The 18,350-nt window shown below is 52.4% G+C and overlaps 1 protein-coding gene across 1 annotated transcript in view; it reads right to left on the bottom strand.

Moving 5' to 3' along the window:
• Positions 1-18,350, bottom strand: part of LOC139232655 (ephrin type-B receptor 1-like) — an 88,990-nt gene that overhangs the window by 10,910 nt on the left and 59,730 nt on the right. Inside the window, 5 exon segments of the mRNA XM_070863111.1 lie at positions 7,949-8,071; positions 12,788-12,840; positions 13,741-13,840; positions 14,539-14,701; positions 16,941-17,068. Of these exon segments, the coding sequence (XP_070719212.1) occupies positions 7,949-8,071; positions 12,788-12,840; positions 13,741-13,840; positions 14,539-14,701; positions 16,941-17,068 (567 nt within the window).

The following is an 18,350-nucleotide window of genomic DNA, read 5'->3' as shown; positions in this document are numbered from 1 at the left end:
TGGATAGAGGATTGGCTAACGAACAGAAAACAGAGAGTTGGGATAAATGGCTCATTCTCAGGTTGGCAATCAGTAACCAGTGGGGTGCCACAGGGATCAGTGCTGGGACCCCAACTATTTACAATCTATATTAATGGAAGAAGGGACCGAGTGTAATGTAGCCAAGTTTGCTGACGATACAAAGATGGGAGGAAAAGCAATGTGTGAGGAGGACACAAAAAATCTGCAGGAGGACACAGACAGGCTAAGTGAGTGGGCAAACATTTGGCAGATGGAGTATAATGTTGGAAAGTGTGAGGTTATGCACTTTGGCAGAAAAAAAAATCAAAGAGCAAGTTATTATTTAAATGGAGAAAGATTGCAAAGTGCTGCAGTACAGCGGGACCTGGGGGTACTTGTGCATGAAACACAAAAGGATAGTATGCAGGTACAGCAAGTGATCAGGAAGGCCAATGGTATCTTGGCCTTTATTGCAAAGGGAATGGAGTATAAAAGCAGGGAAGTCTTGCTACAGTTATACAGGGTATTGGTAAGGAAGGATATACTTGCGTCGGAGGCAGTTCAGAGAAGGTTCACTCGGAGATGAGGGAGTTGCCTCTACTCATTACAATTCAGAAAAATGAGAGGTGACCTTATCGAAACGTGTAAGATTATGAGGGGGCTCGACAAGGTGGATGCAGAGAGGATGTTTCCACTGATGGGGGAGACTAGAACTAGGGGGCATGATCTTAGAATAAGGGGCTGCCCATTTAAAACTGAGATGAGGAGGAATTTCTTCTCAGAGGGTTGTAAATCTGTGGAATTTGCTGCCTCAGAGAGCTGTGGAAGCTGGAACATTGAAAAAATTTAAGACAGAGATAGACAGTTTCTTAACCGATAAGGGAATAAGGGGTCATGGGGAGCGGGCGGGGAAGTGGAGCTGAGTCCATAATCAGATCAGCCATGATTGTATTAACTGGTGGAGCAGGCTCGAGGGGCCGAATGGCCTACTCCTGTTCCTATTTCTTATGTTCTTATGTAGTCCCACTCCCCCCTGCTCTTAACCCCGTAGCCTTGCACATTTTTTCCTTTTCAAGTATTTATCCAATTCCCGGTTTGAAAGTTACTATTGAATCTGCTCCCACCGCCCTTTCAGGCAGCGCGTTCCCGATCACAACAACTCGCTGCGTAAAATAAATTCTCATCTCCTCCTCGGTTTCTTTTCCAAATTACCCTAAATCTGTTACTCACCCTTCTGCCATAAGAACATAAGAACATAACATGAGGGGATAGGAGCAGGAGTCGGCCATTCGGCCCCTCGAGCCTGCTCCACCATTTAATAAGATCATGGCTGATCTGATCATGGACTCAGCTCCACTTCCCTGCCTGCTCCTGATAACCCTCGACTCTTATCATTCAAGAAACTTGAAACCGTTTCTCCTTATTTACTGAATCAACCCTCATGATTTTGAACACCTCAATCAAATCTCCTTTTAACCTTCTCTGCTCTCAGGAGAATAACCCCAGCTTCTGCAGACTCTCCACGTAGCTGAAGTCCCTCATCCCTGGTACCATTCTAGTAAATGTAGCCCCACAGGTTAACAAGGCCGTAATAAAAGCAAACCAAGAACTAGGGTTCATTTCTGGAGGGATAGAATTTTAAAATGGGGAAGCTATGCTAAACCTGTATCGAACCTTGGGTAGACCACACTGGGAGCACTGCGTACAGTTCTGGTCGCCATATTATAAACAGGATATAGAGGCACGGGAGAGGGTGCAGAGAAGATTTACAAAGATGATACCGAGGGTATAGATATCAGGAAAGGATGAACAGGCTGGGTCTCTTTTCTCTTGGAAAAAGAAGGCTGAGGGGTGACCTCATAGAGGTCTTTAAAATGATGAAAGGTTTTGATCGAGTGGATACAGAGAGAATGTTTCCACTTGTGGGGGAAGAGCATAACTAGAGGCCATCAATATAGGATAGTCACCCAGAAACCCAATGGGGAATTCAGGGGAAACTTCTTCACCCAGAGAGGGGTGAGAATGTGGAACTCGCTGCCACAGGGAGGGGTTGAGGCGAATAGTATCGATGCATTTAAGGGGAGGCTGGACAAGCGCATGGGGGAGAAGGGAATAGAGGGTTATGCTGATAGATTTAGATGAGGAAAGACGGGAGGAGGCTCGAGTGGGGCATAAACACCGGCATGGACTGGTTGGGCCGAATGGCCTGTTTCTGTGTAAATCTCCTCTGTACCTTCTCCAAAGACCTTCACATCTCCCGTAGACTATACACATAGCCGTCAAACACATGCGGCAATGCACAGGGAGAGTAAAGTCAAATGTAATCATCAGGTGAAGAGGTAGCAGAGAGCGGTGGAGGGATAATCGGAGCAGAGAGCTTAGATGTGAATAGGTACCTGTCCTGACGTGATACAATGTGTCCCCGTTTGTTATCTTAACACTTGGAACTGATAGTACGCAAAGTTAAATAGCAAATTTAAAATAATTTTTTTTTTTTTTTTTTTTTAAAAAAGGTCAATAGCCAGGAGGCATAGCTTTAAAGCAATTAGTTGTATGTACCTGTGAGTATGCTCACGGGATTGTAGAGCTTTTGTGTCCCATGCAATTGGTTTTTAAGTCAGTTCACAGGCTCCCAGGCCGCCTGCATTTTCTGCGGTCTGGAGGAGTCCGTGTTCCATGTGTATGTTCAGTGTGTGAGGTTGCAGCCCCTCTTCCAATATCTGAAGGGGCTGCTCCTCAAATTCTGGCTGCACTTCAGTCCCACGCTCCTGATCTTTGGGCACCCGGTGCGGAGGGGGCAGCGGGCAGGTCGGAGGACCTCCTCGTAGGACTGCTCCTGGGCCTGGCCAAGGGGGCCATCAGCCGGTCCAGGCAGCGGGCGGTCGTTCAGCCCGACTGCCTGCCTCTCTTCCGCGGTTACACCCGAGCCAGGGTGTCCCTGGAGATGGAGCACGCGGTGTCCACCGGTACGCTCGCGGCCTGCCGCGAGAGGTGGGCGCCGGAGGGACTGGAGTGCATCACTACCCCCTGGCAACCATATTCTAATTTGATCCAGGTTTCAGTTAACATTTTATTTGGAAATTTGTGGGTTCTAGTGACCTTGCCAAAAGGGGGCCCTTGATTTGAAGTTCTACTTAAAATAGTTGTAGAGCTGTTGAGTTGGGAGCGGCTTATCCGTGTCACGTGATGGTCACAAGACTCAATAAAACACCGGCCAGTTGGGTCTCGGTCATCCAGGGTGAGGTATGCAGTTGTGAGCCTGGTAGATGAGGGCGCTGAGCACCTCGAGTCTCGTCGCCGCGAGCACGCAGAAAACAAGCGCAGGCAGCGGAAGGAGCGTGCGGCAAACCAGTCCCACCCACCCTTTCCTTCAACCACTGTCTGTCCCACCTGTGACAGAGACTGTAATTCCCATATTGGATTGTTCAGTCACCTGAGAACGCACTTTTAGAGCGGAAACAAGTCTTCCTCGATTCCGAGGTACTGCCTATGATGATGATGATGGATGAACTGGTAATGTGTCGTGTGATTGCTAAACCTTTGTTAATAAACCAACTAGTTCTTAATAGCAATGTGTTGCTATGAATTCTTAAGCAAAGAACCCATGAAGCAAATACATTAATAGATGGTTTGAGGAGAGTTAAGGAGAACTTATTTCACCCAGAGGGTGGGGGGGTCTGGAACTCACTGCCTGAAAGGCTGGTAGAGGCAGAAACCCTCACCACATTTAAAAAGTACTTGGATGTGCGCCTGAAGTGCCGTAACCTGCAGGGCTACGGACCGAGAGCGGGAAAGTGGGATTAGGCTGGGTGGCTCTTTGTCGGCCGGCGCGGACACGATTCAGGAAGCAGTGAAGCCGAGTTGCTGGGGATATGGGAGTTTCTCTGCATTACAGGCTAAAGAATTATGAGAGGCAAGCGCGAGTGGAAAGATACAAATAATAATTCAGAATGCGAATGGAATGTCGGCCTTAATCTCAAGGGGGCTGCAATACAAAGGGTGGAAGTTATGCTACGGTTATATAAAGCTCTGGTCAGACCCTCATCTGGAGTAACTGCGTCCAGTTCTGGGCCCCGCCCCTCAGGAAGGATATATTGGCTTCGGAGGAAGAGCAGTGCAGATTCACCAGAACGATACCCGGGGCTAAAGGGTTTAAATTACAAGGAGAGGTCGCACAGACTGGGATTGTGTTCCCTCGAGTGTAGAGGACTAAGGGATGATCTAATCGAGGTGTTTAAGATGACTGAAGGAGTTGATAGGGGGCGATAGAGAGAGAAACTGTTTTCTCTGGTGGGGCACTCCAGAACAAGGGGGGGCCTTAAAATTAGAGCCCGGCCGTTCAGGGGTGATGTCAGGAAGCACTTCTTCACACAAAGGGTGGTGGGAATCTGGAACTCTCTCCCTTAAAAACTCTGTTGAGGCCGGGAGGCCAATTGCAACTTTCAAAACCATGGTAGGCAGATTATTAGGCAAGGGGTATTAAGGAACCAAGGCAGGTAGACGGAGTTAAGCAGTGGGTCAGTGGGCAGCACACTTGCCTCGGAGGCAGAAGGTTGTGGGTTCAAGTCCCACTCCAGGGACTTGAGCACATAAATCCAGGCCGACGTTCCCAGTGCAGTGCTGAGGGAGCGCCGCATTGTCAGAGGGGCTGTGCTGAGGGAGTGCCGCACTGTCGGAGGTGACGTTAAACCGAGGCCCCGTCTGCTCTCAGGTGGACGTAACAGATCCCACGGCCACTATTTCGAAGAAGAGCAGGGGAGTTATCCCCGGTGTCCTGTAACCAATATTTATCCCTCAATCAACATCACAAAGAAAACAGATTATCTGGATTATCACATTGCTGTGTGTGGGAGCTTGCTGTGCGCAAATTGGTTGCAGCGTTTCCCACATTACAACAGTGACTACACTCCAAAAGTACTTCATTGGCTGTGAAGTGCTTTGGGACGTCCGGTGGTCGAGAAAGGCGCTATATAAATGCAAGTCTTTGTTTTCTTTTTTGTACGGTGCAGATCAGCCACGATCGAGCGGCTGAATGGCCTCCTCCTGTTCCTGTGTAACAGGCTCGAGGGGCTGAATAGCCTCCTCCTGTTCCTGTGTAACAGGCTCGAGGGGCTGAATGGCCTCCTCCTGTTCCTGTGTAACAGGCTCGAGGGGCTGAATGGCCTCCTCCTGTTCCTGTGTAACAGGCTCGAGGGGCTGAATGGGCCTCCTCCTGTTCCTGTGTAACAGGTTCGAGGGGCTGAATGGCCTCCTCCTGTTCCTGTGCAACAGGCTCGAGGGGCTGAATGGCCTCCTCCTGTTCCTGTGCAACAGGCTCGAGGGGCTGAATGGCCTCCTGTTGTTCCTAATGTAACAGGCTCGAGGGGCTGAATGGCCTCCTCCTGTTCCTGTGTAACAGGCTCGAGGGGATGAATAGCCTCCTCCTGTTCCAAATGTAACAGGCTCAAGGGGCTGAATGGCCTCTTCCTGTTCCTAATGTAATAGGCTCGAGGGGCTGAATGGCCTCCTCCTGTTCCTGTGTAACAGGCTCGAGGGGCTGAATGGCCTCCTCCTGTTCCTGTGTAACAGGCTCGAGGGGCTGAATGGCCTCCTCCTGTTCCTGTGTAACAGGCTCGAGGGGCTGAATGGCCTCCTCCTGTTCCTGTGTAACAGGCTCGAGGGGCTGAATGGCCTCCTCCTGTTCCTGTGTAACAGGCTCGAGGGGCTGAATGGCCTCCTCCTGTTCCTGTGTAACAGGCTCGAGGGGCTGAATGGCTTCATCCTGTTCCTAATGTAACAGGCTCGAGGGGTTGAATGGCCTCCTTCTGTTCCTGTGTAACAGGCTCGAGGGGCTGAATGGCCTCCTCCTGTTCCCATGTAATAAGCTCAAGGGGGCTGAATGTCCTCCTCCCATTCCTAATATAACAGGCTTGAGAGGCTAAATGTATCCTCCTGTCCATGTACAGCGCCACCAGTGGTGGGAGGGTGTAATTACAGCATGACATGTTTACATGGGCGATCTCCATTGCAAATGTGGTCGTAGGAATTTATCATGGATAATAGTGTCACAACAAGACCCGAGGTTATATCGACAGCCCTTATAGATGAAGCTTTTTAACATGTTATAGATAACCGGGATAAACCCCTTGTGGGTGTTCACGCAGGACCTGAATTAACATAGTCCTGGTCTGGCAAGCCGGGACTGCGCCGATTTTCGGAGTTCGTAGAGGGACGTGATCGGGGCCCAGGAGATGCGTGGGTTCGGGGCCCAGAAGTGTCGAGGGCCCAGGGGCAGCATGGGCCCAGCCCACAGTGCGATATGTGGGCGCACTGGGTCCGTGCAGCAGAGCTGGTCTCCAGTCGTCCTGGTTAACCCTTGCCACTGGACCGAGACCTCGCTCTGTCAAGCCCGTGTGGTGGCTGGTGTGCAACGGTCACCCCACGTTAAAAAAATCCACCCACAGGCATCTTCCACCCTTCAGGATGTAGTTCGGGATCTGGACTATCAGGTCCTTCACTGAAACACCTGTGAACTCGTCGTTTTTCGGCGTGGAAGCAAGTCATCCTCGACACGAGGGACGGCCGATGATGATGATGATGGGGGATTAACAAGAGGAAATCGCAATCCATTCTACTTCACAATTACAGACACATGCAGGACCCACTACACAGAAAAGGTGCACATGACCCAATGCAGACACACATGGTCTGGTGCCTGTCAAACACACATGTACACATGGCACACAACCCAGTGCACATCTTTCCTTCGTGCACAAGCGGATGTTGAAACAGGTAAGATACTGAAGGGGGAGTTGACAGATTAGATACGGAGAGGATGTTTTCCCCTGGCTGGGGAGTCTCAAACTAGGGGGGGGGGCATAGTCTCAGGATAAGAGGTCAGCCTTTTAAGACTGAGATGAGGAGGAATTTCTTCACTCGGCGGGCTCTGAATTTCTAGAATTCCCAGAGGGCTGTGGAGGCTGAGACGTTGAGTATATTCAAGGCTGGGATCGATTATCTGAACGGCGGCAGATTAGGAAAAGGAGAGGTGCAACGAGACCTGGGTGTCGTGGTACATCAGTCATTGAAAGCTGGCATGCAGGTACAGCAGGCGGTGAGGAAGACAAATGGCATGTTGGCCTTCATAGCGAGGGGATTTGAGTATAGGAGCAGGGAGGTCTTACTGCAGTTGTACAGGGCCTTGGTGAGGCCTCACCTGGAATATTGTGTCCAGTTTTGGTCTCCTAATCTGAGGAAGGACTTTCTTGCTATTGAGGGAGTGCAGCGAAGGTTCACCAGACTGATTCCCGGGATGGCAGGACTGACATATAAGGAGAGACTGGATTGACTGGGCTTGTATTCACTGGAGTTTAGATGAATGAGAGGGGATCTCATAGAAACATATAAAATTCTGACGGGATTGGACAGGTTAGATGCAGGAAGAATGTTCCCAATGTTGGGGAAGTCCAGAACCAGGGGGTCACAGTCTAAGGATAAGGGGTAAGCCATTTAGGACCGAGATGATGAGAAACTTCTTCACTCGGAGAATTGTGAACCTGTGGAATTCTCTACCACAGAAAGTTGTTGAGGCCAGTTCGTTAGATATATTCAAAAGGGAGTTAGATGTGGCCCATACGGCTAAAGGGATCAAGGGGTATGGAGAGAAAGCATAGATTTTTGGACTCTCGGGGAATCAAATGATATGGGGATCGGGCGGGAAAGTGGAGTTGAGGTCGAAGATCAGCCATGATCTTATTAAATAGCGGAGCAGGCTCGAGGGGCAGAATGGCCGACTCCTGCTCCCAATTCTTGTGTTCTTATCCAGTTTCAAGTCACACTCACGTGTACATAGCACAATCTGGGTCTCTTGTGTACACACACGCGCGAGCCAATCCAGATCACAGGAACACTTGACGCCAAAGATAAGGGGTCCAATGCGACCATTGGCAACGAGCGGGCCTCCACCTACCAGCTCCTATAACTTCTTCAATCTTAACGTACGACACGTCAATCTCCTTGGCAAATTCCCGGACAGCCTCGTTGGGGTCCTCGTAGGTGAAGGGATCGATGTAGACTTTAATTCCTGGAGTAGCTGCGGAATAACGGAGACTTAGTTACCGAGAGTAAATCCTCCAACCAATACATTGCTTCGAGAAATGGGTGGCTCCCTTTCCCGTCCACCGCAACCAGGCCCTTGACATCGGTCAGAAGTTTGCCAACCTGAGTTTATATAGCGCCTTTTAACGCAGTGAAACGTCCCAAGGCGCCTTCACAGGAGTGTTACGCAATAACAATTTAACGCCGAGCCGCACAAGTAGAAATTAGCGCAGGTGGCCATAAGCTTGGTCAAAGAGGTCGGTTTTAAGGAGCGTCTCGAAGGAGGAAAGAGAGGTAGAGAGGCGGAGAGGTTTAGGGAGGGAGTTCCAGAGCTTGGGGCCCAGGCAACAGAAGGCATGGCCGCCGATGGTGGAGCGATTATAATCAGGGATGCTCAGGAGATAGCTTAGCTGATGGGGGAAATCTCTCAACCAGCTCCACATAACTCTCCCTCCTTCATATTTCTCAATCCCTTCTTGTTCAGAATCCATTTGATGTTCCTCCAGCCTATGACATTTTTATTAGATTGATTCCTGGGATGGGGGATTGTCCAATGAGGAGAGATTGAGTAGAATGGGCCTATACTCTGGAGTTTAGAGGTGATCTCATTGATACATATAAGATTCTGAGGGGAATTGACAGGGTAGATGCAGGGAGGATGTTTCCCCCGGGCTGAGGGAGTCTAGAACCAGGGGTCACAGTCTCAGGATAAGGGGTCGGCCATTTAGGACTGAGATGAGGAGAAATTTCTTCACTCAGAGGGTGGTGAATCTTTGGAATTCTCTGCCCCAGAGGGCTGTGGAGGCTCAGTTGCTGAGTATATTCAAGGCTGAGATTTTTGGAATCATGGGGAATCAAGAGATATGGGGACCGGGCGGGAAAGTGGAGTTGAGGTCGAAGATCACCCATGATCTTATCGAATGGCGGAGCAGGCTCGAGGGGCCGAATCCTGCTCCTAATTCTTATGTTCTTTCTACAGGCCTCAACGTTGAGTTTAGGCCTTAACCACCACTCCTCGTGGACAGCCAGTGGTGGTAATGGGGGATGGGTGCACCACAGATCCAGCCGTGGCTCAGTGGGCAGCACTCTCTCTCTCGCCTCGGAGTCAGAAGGTTGTGGGTTCGAGTTCCACTCCAGGGACTTGAGCACATAAATCCAGGCCGACACTCCCAGTGCAGTACTGAGGGAGCGCCGCACTGTCGGAGGGGCAGTACTGAGGGAGCGCCGCACTGTCGGAGGGGCAATACTGAGGGAGCGTCGCACTGTCGGAGGGGCAGTACTGAGGGAGCGTCGCACTGTCGGAGGGGCAGTACTGAGGGAACGCCGCACTGTCGGAGGAGACGTTAAACCGAGGCCCCGTCTGCTCTCTCAGGTGGACGCAAAAGATCCCACGGCCACTATTTCGGAAAAGAGCAGGGGGTGTCCTGGGCCCAATATTTATCCCTCAATCAACATCACTAAAAAGAAAAAGACTTGCATTTATATAGCGCCTTTCACGACCACCGGACGTCTCAAAGCGTTTTTCAGCCAACGAAGTACTTTTGGAGTGTAGTCACTGTTGTAATGTGGGAAACGCGGCAGCCAATTTGCGCACAGCAAGCTCCCACACACAGCAATGTGACAATGACCTGGATAATCTGTTTTTATGTTATGTTGATTATCAATAAAAAACAGATTATCTGGTTATTACTGTTTGTGGGAGCTTGCTGTGCGCATATTGGCTGCCGGGCTTCCTACATTACAACAGTGACTACACTCCAGAAGTACTTCAATGGCTGTGAAGCACTTTGGGAAGTCCTGAGGTTGTGAAAAGGCGCTATATAAATGAAAGACTTTATATCTTTCAGAGCCACTTGGTAGTGAAGGAGGTTGCAGGCTGGTGTTGGGGTGGAGGAAATCCCCCCTGGGGTGTACCTCCCTTTCTCCGTCACAGTCCCGGGCCAGGGGAGCGTTTTGCCATTCACCAGATTGTCCCGCGGCAGGTCGTGGCCACAAACAGAGCGGTGAGCGGAGGCCGTGGGCCGCTTGGTGACGGCAGCGAAGAGTGACGTCATCAAGGCCAAGGTCGGTGATTGGAGCGTGGGCAGGTACAGCAGGAGCAGCGAGGTCGGGGCGAAGGAGCGGCGAGAGACTGTGGAGCGATGTGATCGGGGCCCAGAAGAGGCGAGGGCCCAGGGGCAGCACGGGCCCAGCCCACACTGTGCGATATGTGCGCACTGGGTCCGTGCAGCAGAGCTGGTCTCCAGTCGTCCTGGTTAACCCTTGCCACTGGACCAAGACCTCGCTCTGTCAAGCCCCGTGTGGTGGCTGGTGTGCAACGGCCACCCCACGTTAAAAAAATCCACCCACAGGCATCTTCCACCCTTCAGGATGTAGTTCGGGATCCGGAATATTAGGTCCTTCATTGAAACATTTGTGAGCTCATTGAACTCAACCCTTTTTTGGCGTGGAAGCAAGTCATCCTCGTTTCGAGGGACCGTCTATGATGATGACCAAACGTCCCACACTCCCCCGCTATTCTACTATAACCATTTATACCTCCTCTGAAGCCATCTTTTGTCTCGATACTGGTCTCATTATCACCTCCTTTCCTCTGGCACCATCAGCCCTTTTGTCATTAAATCTCTCCTGCCTTCCGCCCCTATTACAGACCTCCCCCTTTGTTCTTTCCCTGGCTGCACACTTCATTAAACGCTTATCGTCTCGATCAGGCCAATATCCCCAGCACTGACCACACTCGACCAGCTCCGCTGGGCGGGTCACATTGTCCGCATGCCCTGACACGAGACTCCCAAAGCAAGCGCTCTACTCGGAACTCCTTCACGGCAAGCGAGCCCCAGGTGGGCAGAGGAAACGTTACAAGGGACCACCCTCAAAGCCTCCCTTGATAAAGTGCAACATCCCCACCGGCACCTGGGAGTCCCTGGCCAAAGCCCAGTCCGCCCTAAGTGGAGGAAGTGCATCCGGGAGGGCGCTGAGCACCTCGAGTCTCGTCGCCGAGAGCGCGCAGAAAGCAAGCGCAGGCAGCGGAAGGAGCGTGCGGCAAACCAGTCCCACCCTCCCCTTTCCTTCAACCACTGTCTGTCCCACCTGTGACAGGGACTGCAATTCCTGTATTGGACTGTTCAGCCACCTGAGAACTCACTTTTAGAGTGGAAGCAAGTCTTCCTCGACTCCGAAGGACTGCCTACGATGGTGATCATCTCCAACACCTTCCAGATCTGGTGAAAAGTCATTTCCGACACGTTCTGATTTTGCATCTAACCGTCACCTGACCCCATTCACCCAGAAACTTGCCCCACAACCTTCGGGGGAAAAGAATATGCAGGGGCCTCTCTTCTTACTTCGAACTACCTCATTTGTAATTTGCACCCCCGCCCCCCTCCGGAATTTGAACCCGTCACCATATTGGCAAGCGGTCTGAACTATTTGGCCATGGAGGGGCCTGCATAGATTCGCAGCATGGGGAGAGGTGCAGATCAGAAAGACTTACATTTATATAGCACCTCTAACAACCTTAGGACATCCCAAAGCGCTTTATAGCCAATGAAGTACTTTTGAAGTGTGGTCACTGTTGCATTGTGGGAAACGCGGCAGCCAATTTGCGCACAGCAAGCTCCCACACACAGCAATGTGATAATGAGCAGTGATGTTGATTGAGGGATAAATATTGGCCCACGGATACCGGGGAGAACTCCCCTGCTCTTCTTCTAAACAGTGCCGTGGGATCTTTTACATCCACCTGAGGGGGCAGACGGGGCCTCGGTTTAATGTCTCATCCGACAGTGCAGCACTCCCTCAGGGTAGCACACTCGCCTCTGAGTCAGCAGATTGTGGGTTCAAGTCCCACTCTAGAGACTTGAGCACAAAAATCTAGGCCGACACTCCCAGTGCAATACTGAGGGAGCGCCGCATTGTCGGAGGGGCAGTGCTGAGAGAGCGCCGCACTGTCGGAGGGACAGTTGGATCGGAGGGACAGTACTGAGGGAGCGCCGCACTGTCGGAGGGACAGTGCTGAGGGAGCGCCGCATTGTCGGAGGGGCAGTACTGAGGGAGCGCCGCACTGTCGGAGGGGCAGTGCTGAGGGAGCGGCGCACTGTCGGAGGGGCAGTGCTGAGGGAGCGCCGCACTGTCGGAGGGGCAGTGCTGAGGGAGCGCCGCACTGTCGGAGGGGCAGTGCTGAGGGAGCGCCGCACTGTCGGAGGGGCCGTCTTTCGGATGAGACGTTAAACCGAGGCCCCGTCTGCTCTCTCAGGTGGATGTAAACGATCCCATGGCCACTATTTGGAAGAAGAGCAGGGGGCCAATATTTATCTCTCAATCAACATAACAAAAACAGATTATCTGGGTCATTATCACATTGTGTGTGGGAGCTTGCTGTGCGCAAATTGGTATTTCCCACATTACAAGTGACTACACTCCAAAAGTACTTCATTGGCTGTACTTTGGGACGTCCGGTGGTCGTGAAAGACGCTATATAAATGCAAGTCTTTCATTATCTTTATGCCTTTTGGTTCGGCCAGAGCATTAAGGCATATGGACCAAAGGCGGGTATATGGAGTTGGGTCACAGATCAACCATGATCTAATTGAATGGCGGAACAGGCTCGAGGGGCTGAATGGCCTCCTCCTGTTCCCACGTCGCTATGCTTCCCCCTCAAACAATTCATTCCCTTTCACAACCTCGGAGACCTCTGGGGTTCTGGACTTACCGATATTAGGGGGCAGCTTCTCAGAATAATCCGGGTCTCGTTTGCGTTGCTTCCTGTCGGGTGAAACAGAGAGGCCAAGCGTCAATGCCTGTTGGTGCCCCGTCTACTCGCCATGTTTGACCGAGACCCGCAAATATCAGAACTAGCGGCCACTCCGAAAGCGCACAGCTCCCCGAGAGAGGAGACAAGGTGGACAGGACGGGGCGTGGGGAGACCTGGGCAGAAGACTGGGTTCCTGGGCAGAGCGGGCAGGAGACCGGGTTCCTGGGCAGAGCGGGCAGGGTTCCTGGGCAGAGCGGGCAAGAGACCGGGTTCCTGGGCAGAGCGGGCAGGAGACCGGGTTCCTGGGCAGAGATGGAGGGGGATCAGCGACCTTGCTTTGAGCTGATGAGGTGTAGCGACGTTGGACTGATGATCAGGCACCAGTGCTGAAGTGTATTAGGAATCTCTCGCCCTCCCTCCCTCCCTCCCTCCCTCTCACCACCCCCCCACCTCTCTCGCCGCCCCCTCGCCCCAAAGTTGCCCAGCACCAAGCTGACCCAGCCTCTAAGAAACGGGACCCTGTAAACTCCTGTTCCTGCCCACTCTGTCTAAGCCGGTTCCCCAATTGGCATCGGCTGTTCCAGTCCTACCCGCTGACTCCTTGGATCGGACCCATATCTACCGGCAAGCATTTTACCCAAACTCCGATTAAAAATGCCGTGGCGGACATGGCTTCAATTGGCAGCGGCGGTAACGCCAACCCATGAGGACCAACAATCCTCACGACGGATTTAACAACTGCTCCCCGCACCCTTGGGTGCTGCTCCCCGGGCGGAGGGAGGCTGGGATGGGGAGAATGGGGCGGGTGATTCAGTGCCTCTCGTCGGGTTCTCCCCCCCCCCCCCCCCCAGCTCGGTGACGCCGCGATCCGCAAGGGGGAAGCGGGCAGGGCCCGGCCAGTGTGACCTTACCTGAGACAGACCACAGCCACCACCGCGACCACCAGGAGGACGATGACCACCGAAGCGGAGCTGGTGATGAGCAGGAGCTCCTCACGCCGGCTCGAGGTATCTGCAACGGCACGAGAGAGGCGCGGCGTTAGCGGTTGACCGCGGGATCCCGCCCCCACCCGACAAAATGGCGGACGACCAAAATTTTCAGGGCGCGGTTTTTTCCCCCCCACCGTGAGAAGCGACACGGCGAGAGATTTTAAGGGGGAGCGATTAACAGCAGCAACTTGTATTTATATAGCGCCTTTAACGTAGTGAACCTTCCTATGGCACTTCACAGGGGTGTTATGGGATAAAACATTTGACACCGAACCGCATAAGGAGAAATTAGGGCAGGTGACCAAAAGCTTGGTCAAAGAGGTCGGTTTTAAGGAGCGTCTTGAAGGAGAGAGAGGTAGAGAGGCGGAGAGGTTTAGGGAGGGAGTTCCAGAGCTTGGGGTCCAGGCAACAGAAGGCACGGCCACCGATGGTGGAGCGATCATAGTCAGGGATGTGCAGGAGGGCAGAATTAGAGGATTTTGCTCCCGAGATTTGCTCCGAGCAGTTTAATTCTTGTAGACTCCAGGGAGGGGCCCAATCCCTGGAGGAGTTGGCAAGTTAATTTATCTTAACCCTCTCTGACTATCCAACGCACTCGGTCCTAAGTTTTATAAGACCCGGAAAAAAAACACGGTAAGGCTGGGTGAAGCGAGACTGATGATTTACGCTGGATGCTGCCGGGGCCTAGGTCAGAGAGAGAAGCCTGGGACTCGACTGTACCTCCGCCCTGTGTCCAGAAGTCGTTCTTGCTGCTGAACCTGCCGTAGCCCGTCTCGGTCCTGGCTCGGACTTGCACCACGTAGACCACCCCACTCCGCAGACCCTCGATCGACAGGGAGTTGGTGGAGCTGCTGATCGATGAGGCGCTGGTTTCATTCTTGTCCTGCGCAAGGCCGAGGAGTAAAAAAAAGTATTAGGGTCGGCGGACCGGCGATTTATTTCGACAAGTCGACTCCCCGCTCCGCCCGTTAAGAACACGTGGGGCGGACTGGTTGGGCCGGGAGCTCTTTACCTTTCCGCCATTGTTCATTGGTTCATGTGAAGAGGGGAGGGGCCCAGGGGCAGCACGGGCCCAGCCCACACTGCGCGATATGTGCGCGCGCACTAGGCCCGTGCAGCAGAGCTGGTCTCCAGTCGTCCTGGTTGACCCTTGCCACTGGACCAAGACCTGGCTCTGTCAAGCCCCGTGTGGTGGCTGGTGTTCAACGGCCACCCCACGTTAAAAAAATCCACCCACAGGCATCTTCCACCCTTCAGGATGTAGTTCGGGATCCGGAATATCAGGTCCTTCATTGAAACACCGGTGAACTCATCCCTTTTTGGCGTGGAAGGAAGTCATCCTCGACACGAGGGACCGCCTATAACGTGTAAACCTCAGGACCGCTGACTGAGAGTCAGCGAGGACACAATGGGCCGAAATGGCCTCCTTCTGCACTGTAAATTTCTGTGTTTCTACATAGAAATAGGAGTCGTCGGCCATTCGGCCCCTCGAGCCTGCTCCGCCATTCAAGATCATGGCTGATCTGATCATGGACTCAGCTCCACTTCCCCACTCCCCATAACCCTTCACTTCCTTATCGCTCAAAAATCTGTCTATCTCCACCTTAAATATATTCAATGACCCAGCCTCCACAGCTCTCTGGGGCAGAGAATTCCACAGATTTACGACCCTCAGAAGAAATGCCTCCTCACCCGTTTTAAATGGGCGGCGCCTTATTCTGAGACTATGCCCCCTAGTTCGAGATTCCCCAACGAGGGGAAACATCCTCTCTGCATCTACCCTGTCGAGCCCCCATCAGAATCTTGTGTGTTTCAATAAGATCACCTCTCATTCTTCTAAACTCCAACCTGCTCAACTTAACTTCAGAAGACAACCCCCTCATCTCAGGAATCAACCGAGTGAACCTTCTCTCCACAGATGCTGCCCGACCCGCCGAGCTCCCCCCAGCACTCTCAGGCCCCATTGACCCAGTCTTCACACCGCACACTTGACCACCCCAGGATCTGCCAAAGTGCTTCTCAGCCAACAAAGTGCTGCTGTAAATGTGAGGTTATCCACTTTGGTGGCCAAAACACGAAGGTAGAATATTATCTGAATGGCGGCAGATTAGGAAAAGGGGAGGTGCAATGAGAGCTGGGTGTCATGGTACATCAGTCATTGAAAGTTGGCATGAAGGTACAACAGGCGGTGAAGAAGGCAAATGGTATGTTGGCCTTCATAGCTAGGGGATTTGAGTATAGGAGGAGGGAGGTCTTACTGCAGTTGTACAGGTCCCACCTAGAATATTGTGTTCAGTTTTGGTCTCATAATCTGAGGAAGGACGTTCTTGCTATTGAGGGAGTGCAGCGAAGGTTCACCAGACTGATTCCTGGGATGGCAGGACTGACATATGAGGAGTGACTGGATCGGCTGGGCCTTTATTCACTGGAGTTTAGAAAGATGAGAGGGGATCTCCTAGAAACATATAAAATTCTGATGGGATTGGACAGGTTAGATGCAGGAAGAATGTTCCCGATGTTGGGGAAGTCCAGAACCAGGGGTCACAGTCTGAGGATAAGGGGTGGGCCATTTAGGACCGAGATGAGGAGAAACTTCTTCACTCAGAGTTGTTAACCTGTGGAATTCTCTACCGCAGAAAGTTGTTGAGGCCAATTCATTGAATATATTCAAGAGGGAGTTGGATGTGGCCCTTACGGCTAAAGGGATCAAGGGGTATGGAGAGAAAGCAGGAAAGGGGTACTGAGGTGAATGATCAGCCATGATCATATTGAATGGCGGTGCAGGCTCGAAGGGCCGAATGGCCTACTCCTGCACCTATTTTCTATGTTTCTAATGTCGGGAGACATTGTAGCTAAATTGTGCACAGCCAGATGCCACAAACAGCACTGAGATAAATAAAATTTAAGGAATAACTTTTATTTAGGCAGCTACCCTCACTCCCACACAGGCCGCGACCTGCTCTCGCTAACAACACTCAATGACAGCCCCCCACCCCCCCACTTTAGGACAATGAACACACGGCCTTGTTGGTGTGTGCGGCGCGCAGGGTCAGGGAACCATCAGAGAACGAGCGCCGCCAATCTTCAAAACACGAGCTCCATTGGCGACACCCTCCGCTTACCTTCTCGTAGTACTTGACCTCGTAGTCCAGGACCTGCTGACGGAATTGAGCCGGGACTGGCCACTGGAGTGCAATGCTGTTCCGGCTATTCGTGGTCTGCCGAATCGTGCTGACGATAAAGGGATTGGCTGCCAAGATAAACCACCAGAATGTCACCTTCATATCACAACAACAACAACAACTCGTATTTATATAGCGCATTCAACGTGGTGAAACGTTCCAAGGCACTTCGCAGGAGCATTGAGATTTTTTTTTCGCACTGAGCCGCAAAGGTAGAATTTAGCGCGGGTGACTGGTCACAGAGGTAGTTTTTAAGGAGCGTCTCGAAGGAGGAAAGAGAGGTGGAGAGGTTTAGGGAGGGAGTCCCAGAGCTTGGGGCCCAGGCAACAGAAGGCACGGCCACCGATGGTGGAGCGATTATAATCAGGGATGGTCAGGAGGGCAGAATTAGAGGAGCGCAGACATCTCGGGGGTTGTGGGGCTGGAGGAGATTACAGAGATAGGGAGGGGGCGAGGGCCATGGAGGGATTTGTAAACAAGGATGAGAATTTTGAAATCGAGGCGTTACTGAACCGGGAGCCAATGTAGGTCAGCGAGCACAGGGGGCGATGGGTGAGCGGGACTCGGTGCGAGTTAGGACACGGGGCAGCGAGCACAGGGGGTGATGGGTGAGCGGGACTAGGTGCAAGTTAGGACACGGGGCAGCGAGCACAGGGGGTGATGGGTGAGTGGGACTCGGTGCGAGTTAGGACACGGGGCAGCGAGCACAGGGGGTGATGGGTGAGTGGGACTCGGTGCGAGTTAGGACACGGGGGCAGCGAGTACAGGGGGTGATAGATGAACGGGACTCGGTGCGAGTTAGGACACGGGGCAGCGAGCACAGGGGGTGATGGGTGAGTGGGACTCGGTGCAAGTTAGGACACGGGCAGCGAGCACAGGGGGTGATGGGTGAGTGGGACTCGGTGTGAGTTAGGACATGGGGCAGCGAGCACAGGGGGTGATGGGTGAGTGGGACTCGGTGCGAGTTAGGACACGGGGCAGCCCGAGTTTTGGATCACCTTTAGTTTACGTCAAGTAGAATGTGGGAGGCCAGCCAGGAGTACGTTGGAATAGTCAAGTCTGGAGGTAACAAAGGCACGGATGAGGGCTTCAGCAGCGGATGAGCTGAGGCAGGCGCCAGAGACGGGCGATGTTACGGAGGAGGAAATAGGCGGTTTTTAGTTATGCTATGGATATGTGGCCGGAAGCTCACAAACTGACATTGGAACACGCCGCGAGAAAGGAGGAAGACGAAATTCAGGGGGCCACGCGGAACTTAACTGGTCTCAATCATAACCACCGCTGGGGGGGGGGGGGGGGCGGGGAAGAGAGAGAGGAAAAGAGAAAAAGAAAAAAGAAAAAGGAAAAGAA

The sequence above is a fragment of the Pristiophorus japonicus genome, chromosome 20, assembly GCF_044704955.1.
Source record: "Pristiophorus japonicus isolate sPriJap1 chromosome 20, sPriJap1.hap1, whole genome shotgun sequence".
In the NCBI taxonomy this organism is placed as follows: Eukaryota; Metazoa; Chordata; class Chondrichthyes; family Pristiophoridae; genus Pristiophorus; species Pristiophorus japonicus.
Note: the sequence above shows the minus strand (reverse complement) of the source record. Positions and strands in the feature narration are given on the sequence as shown.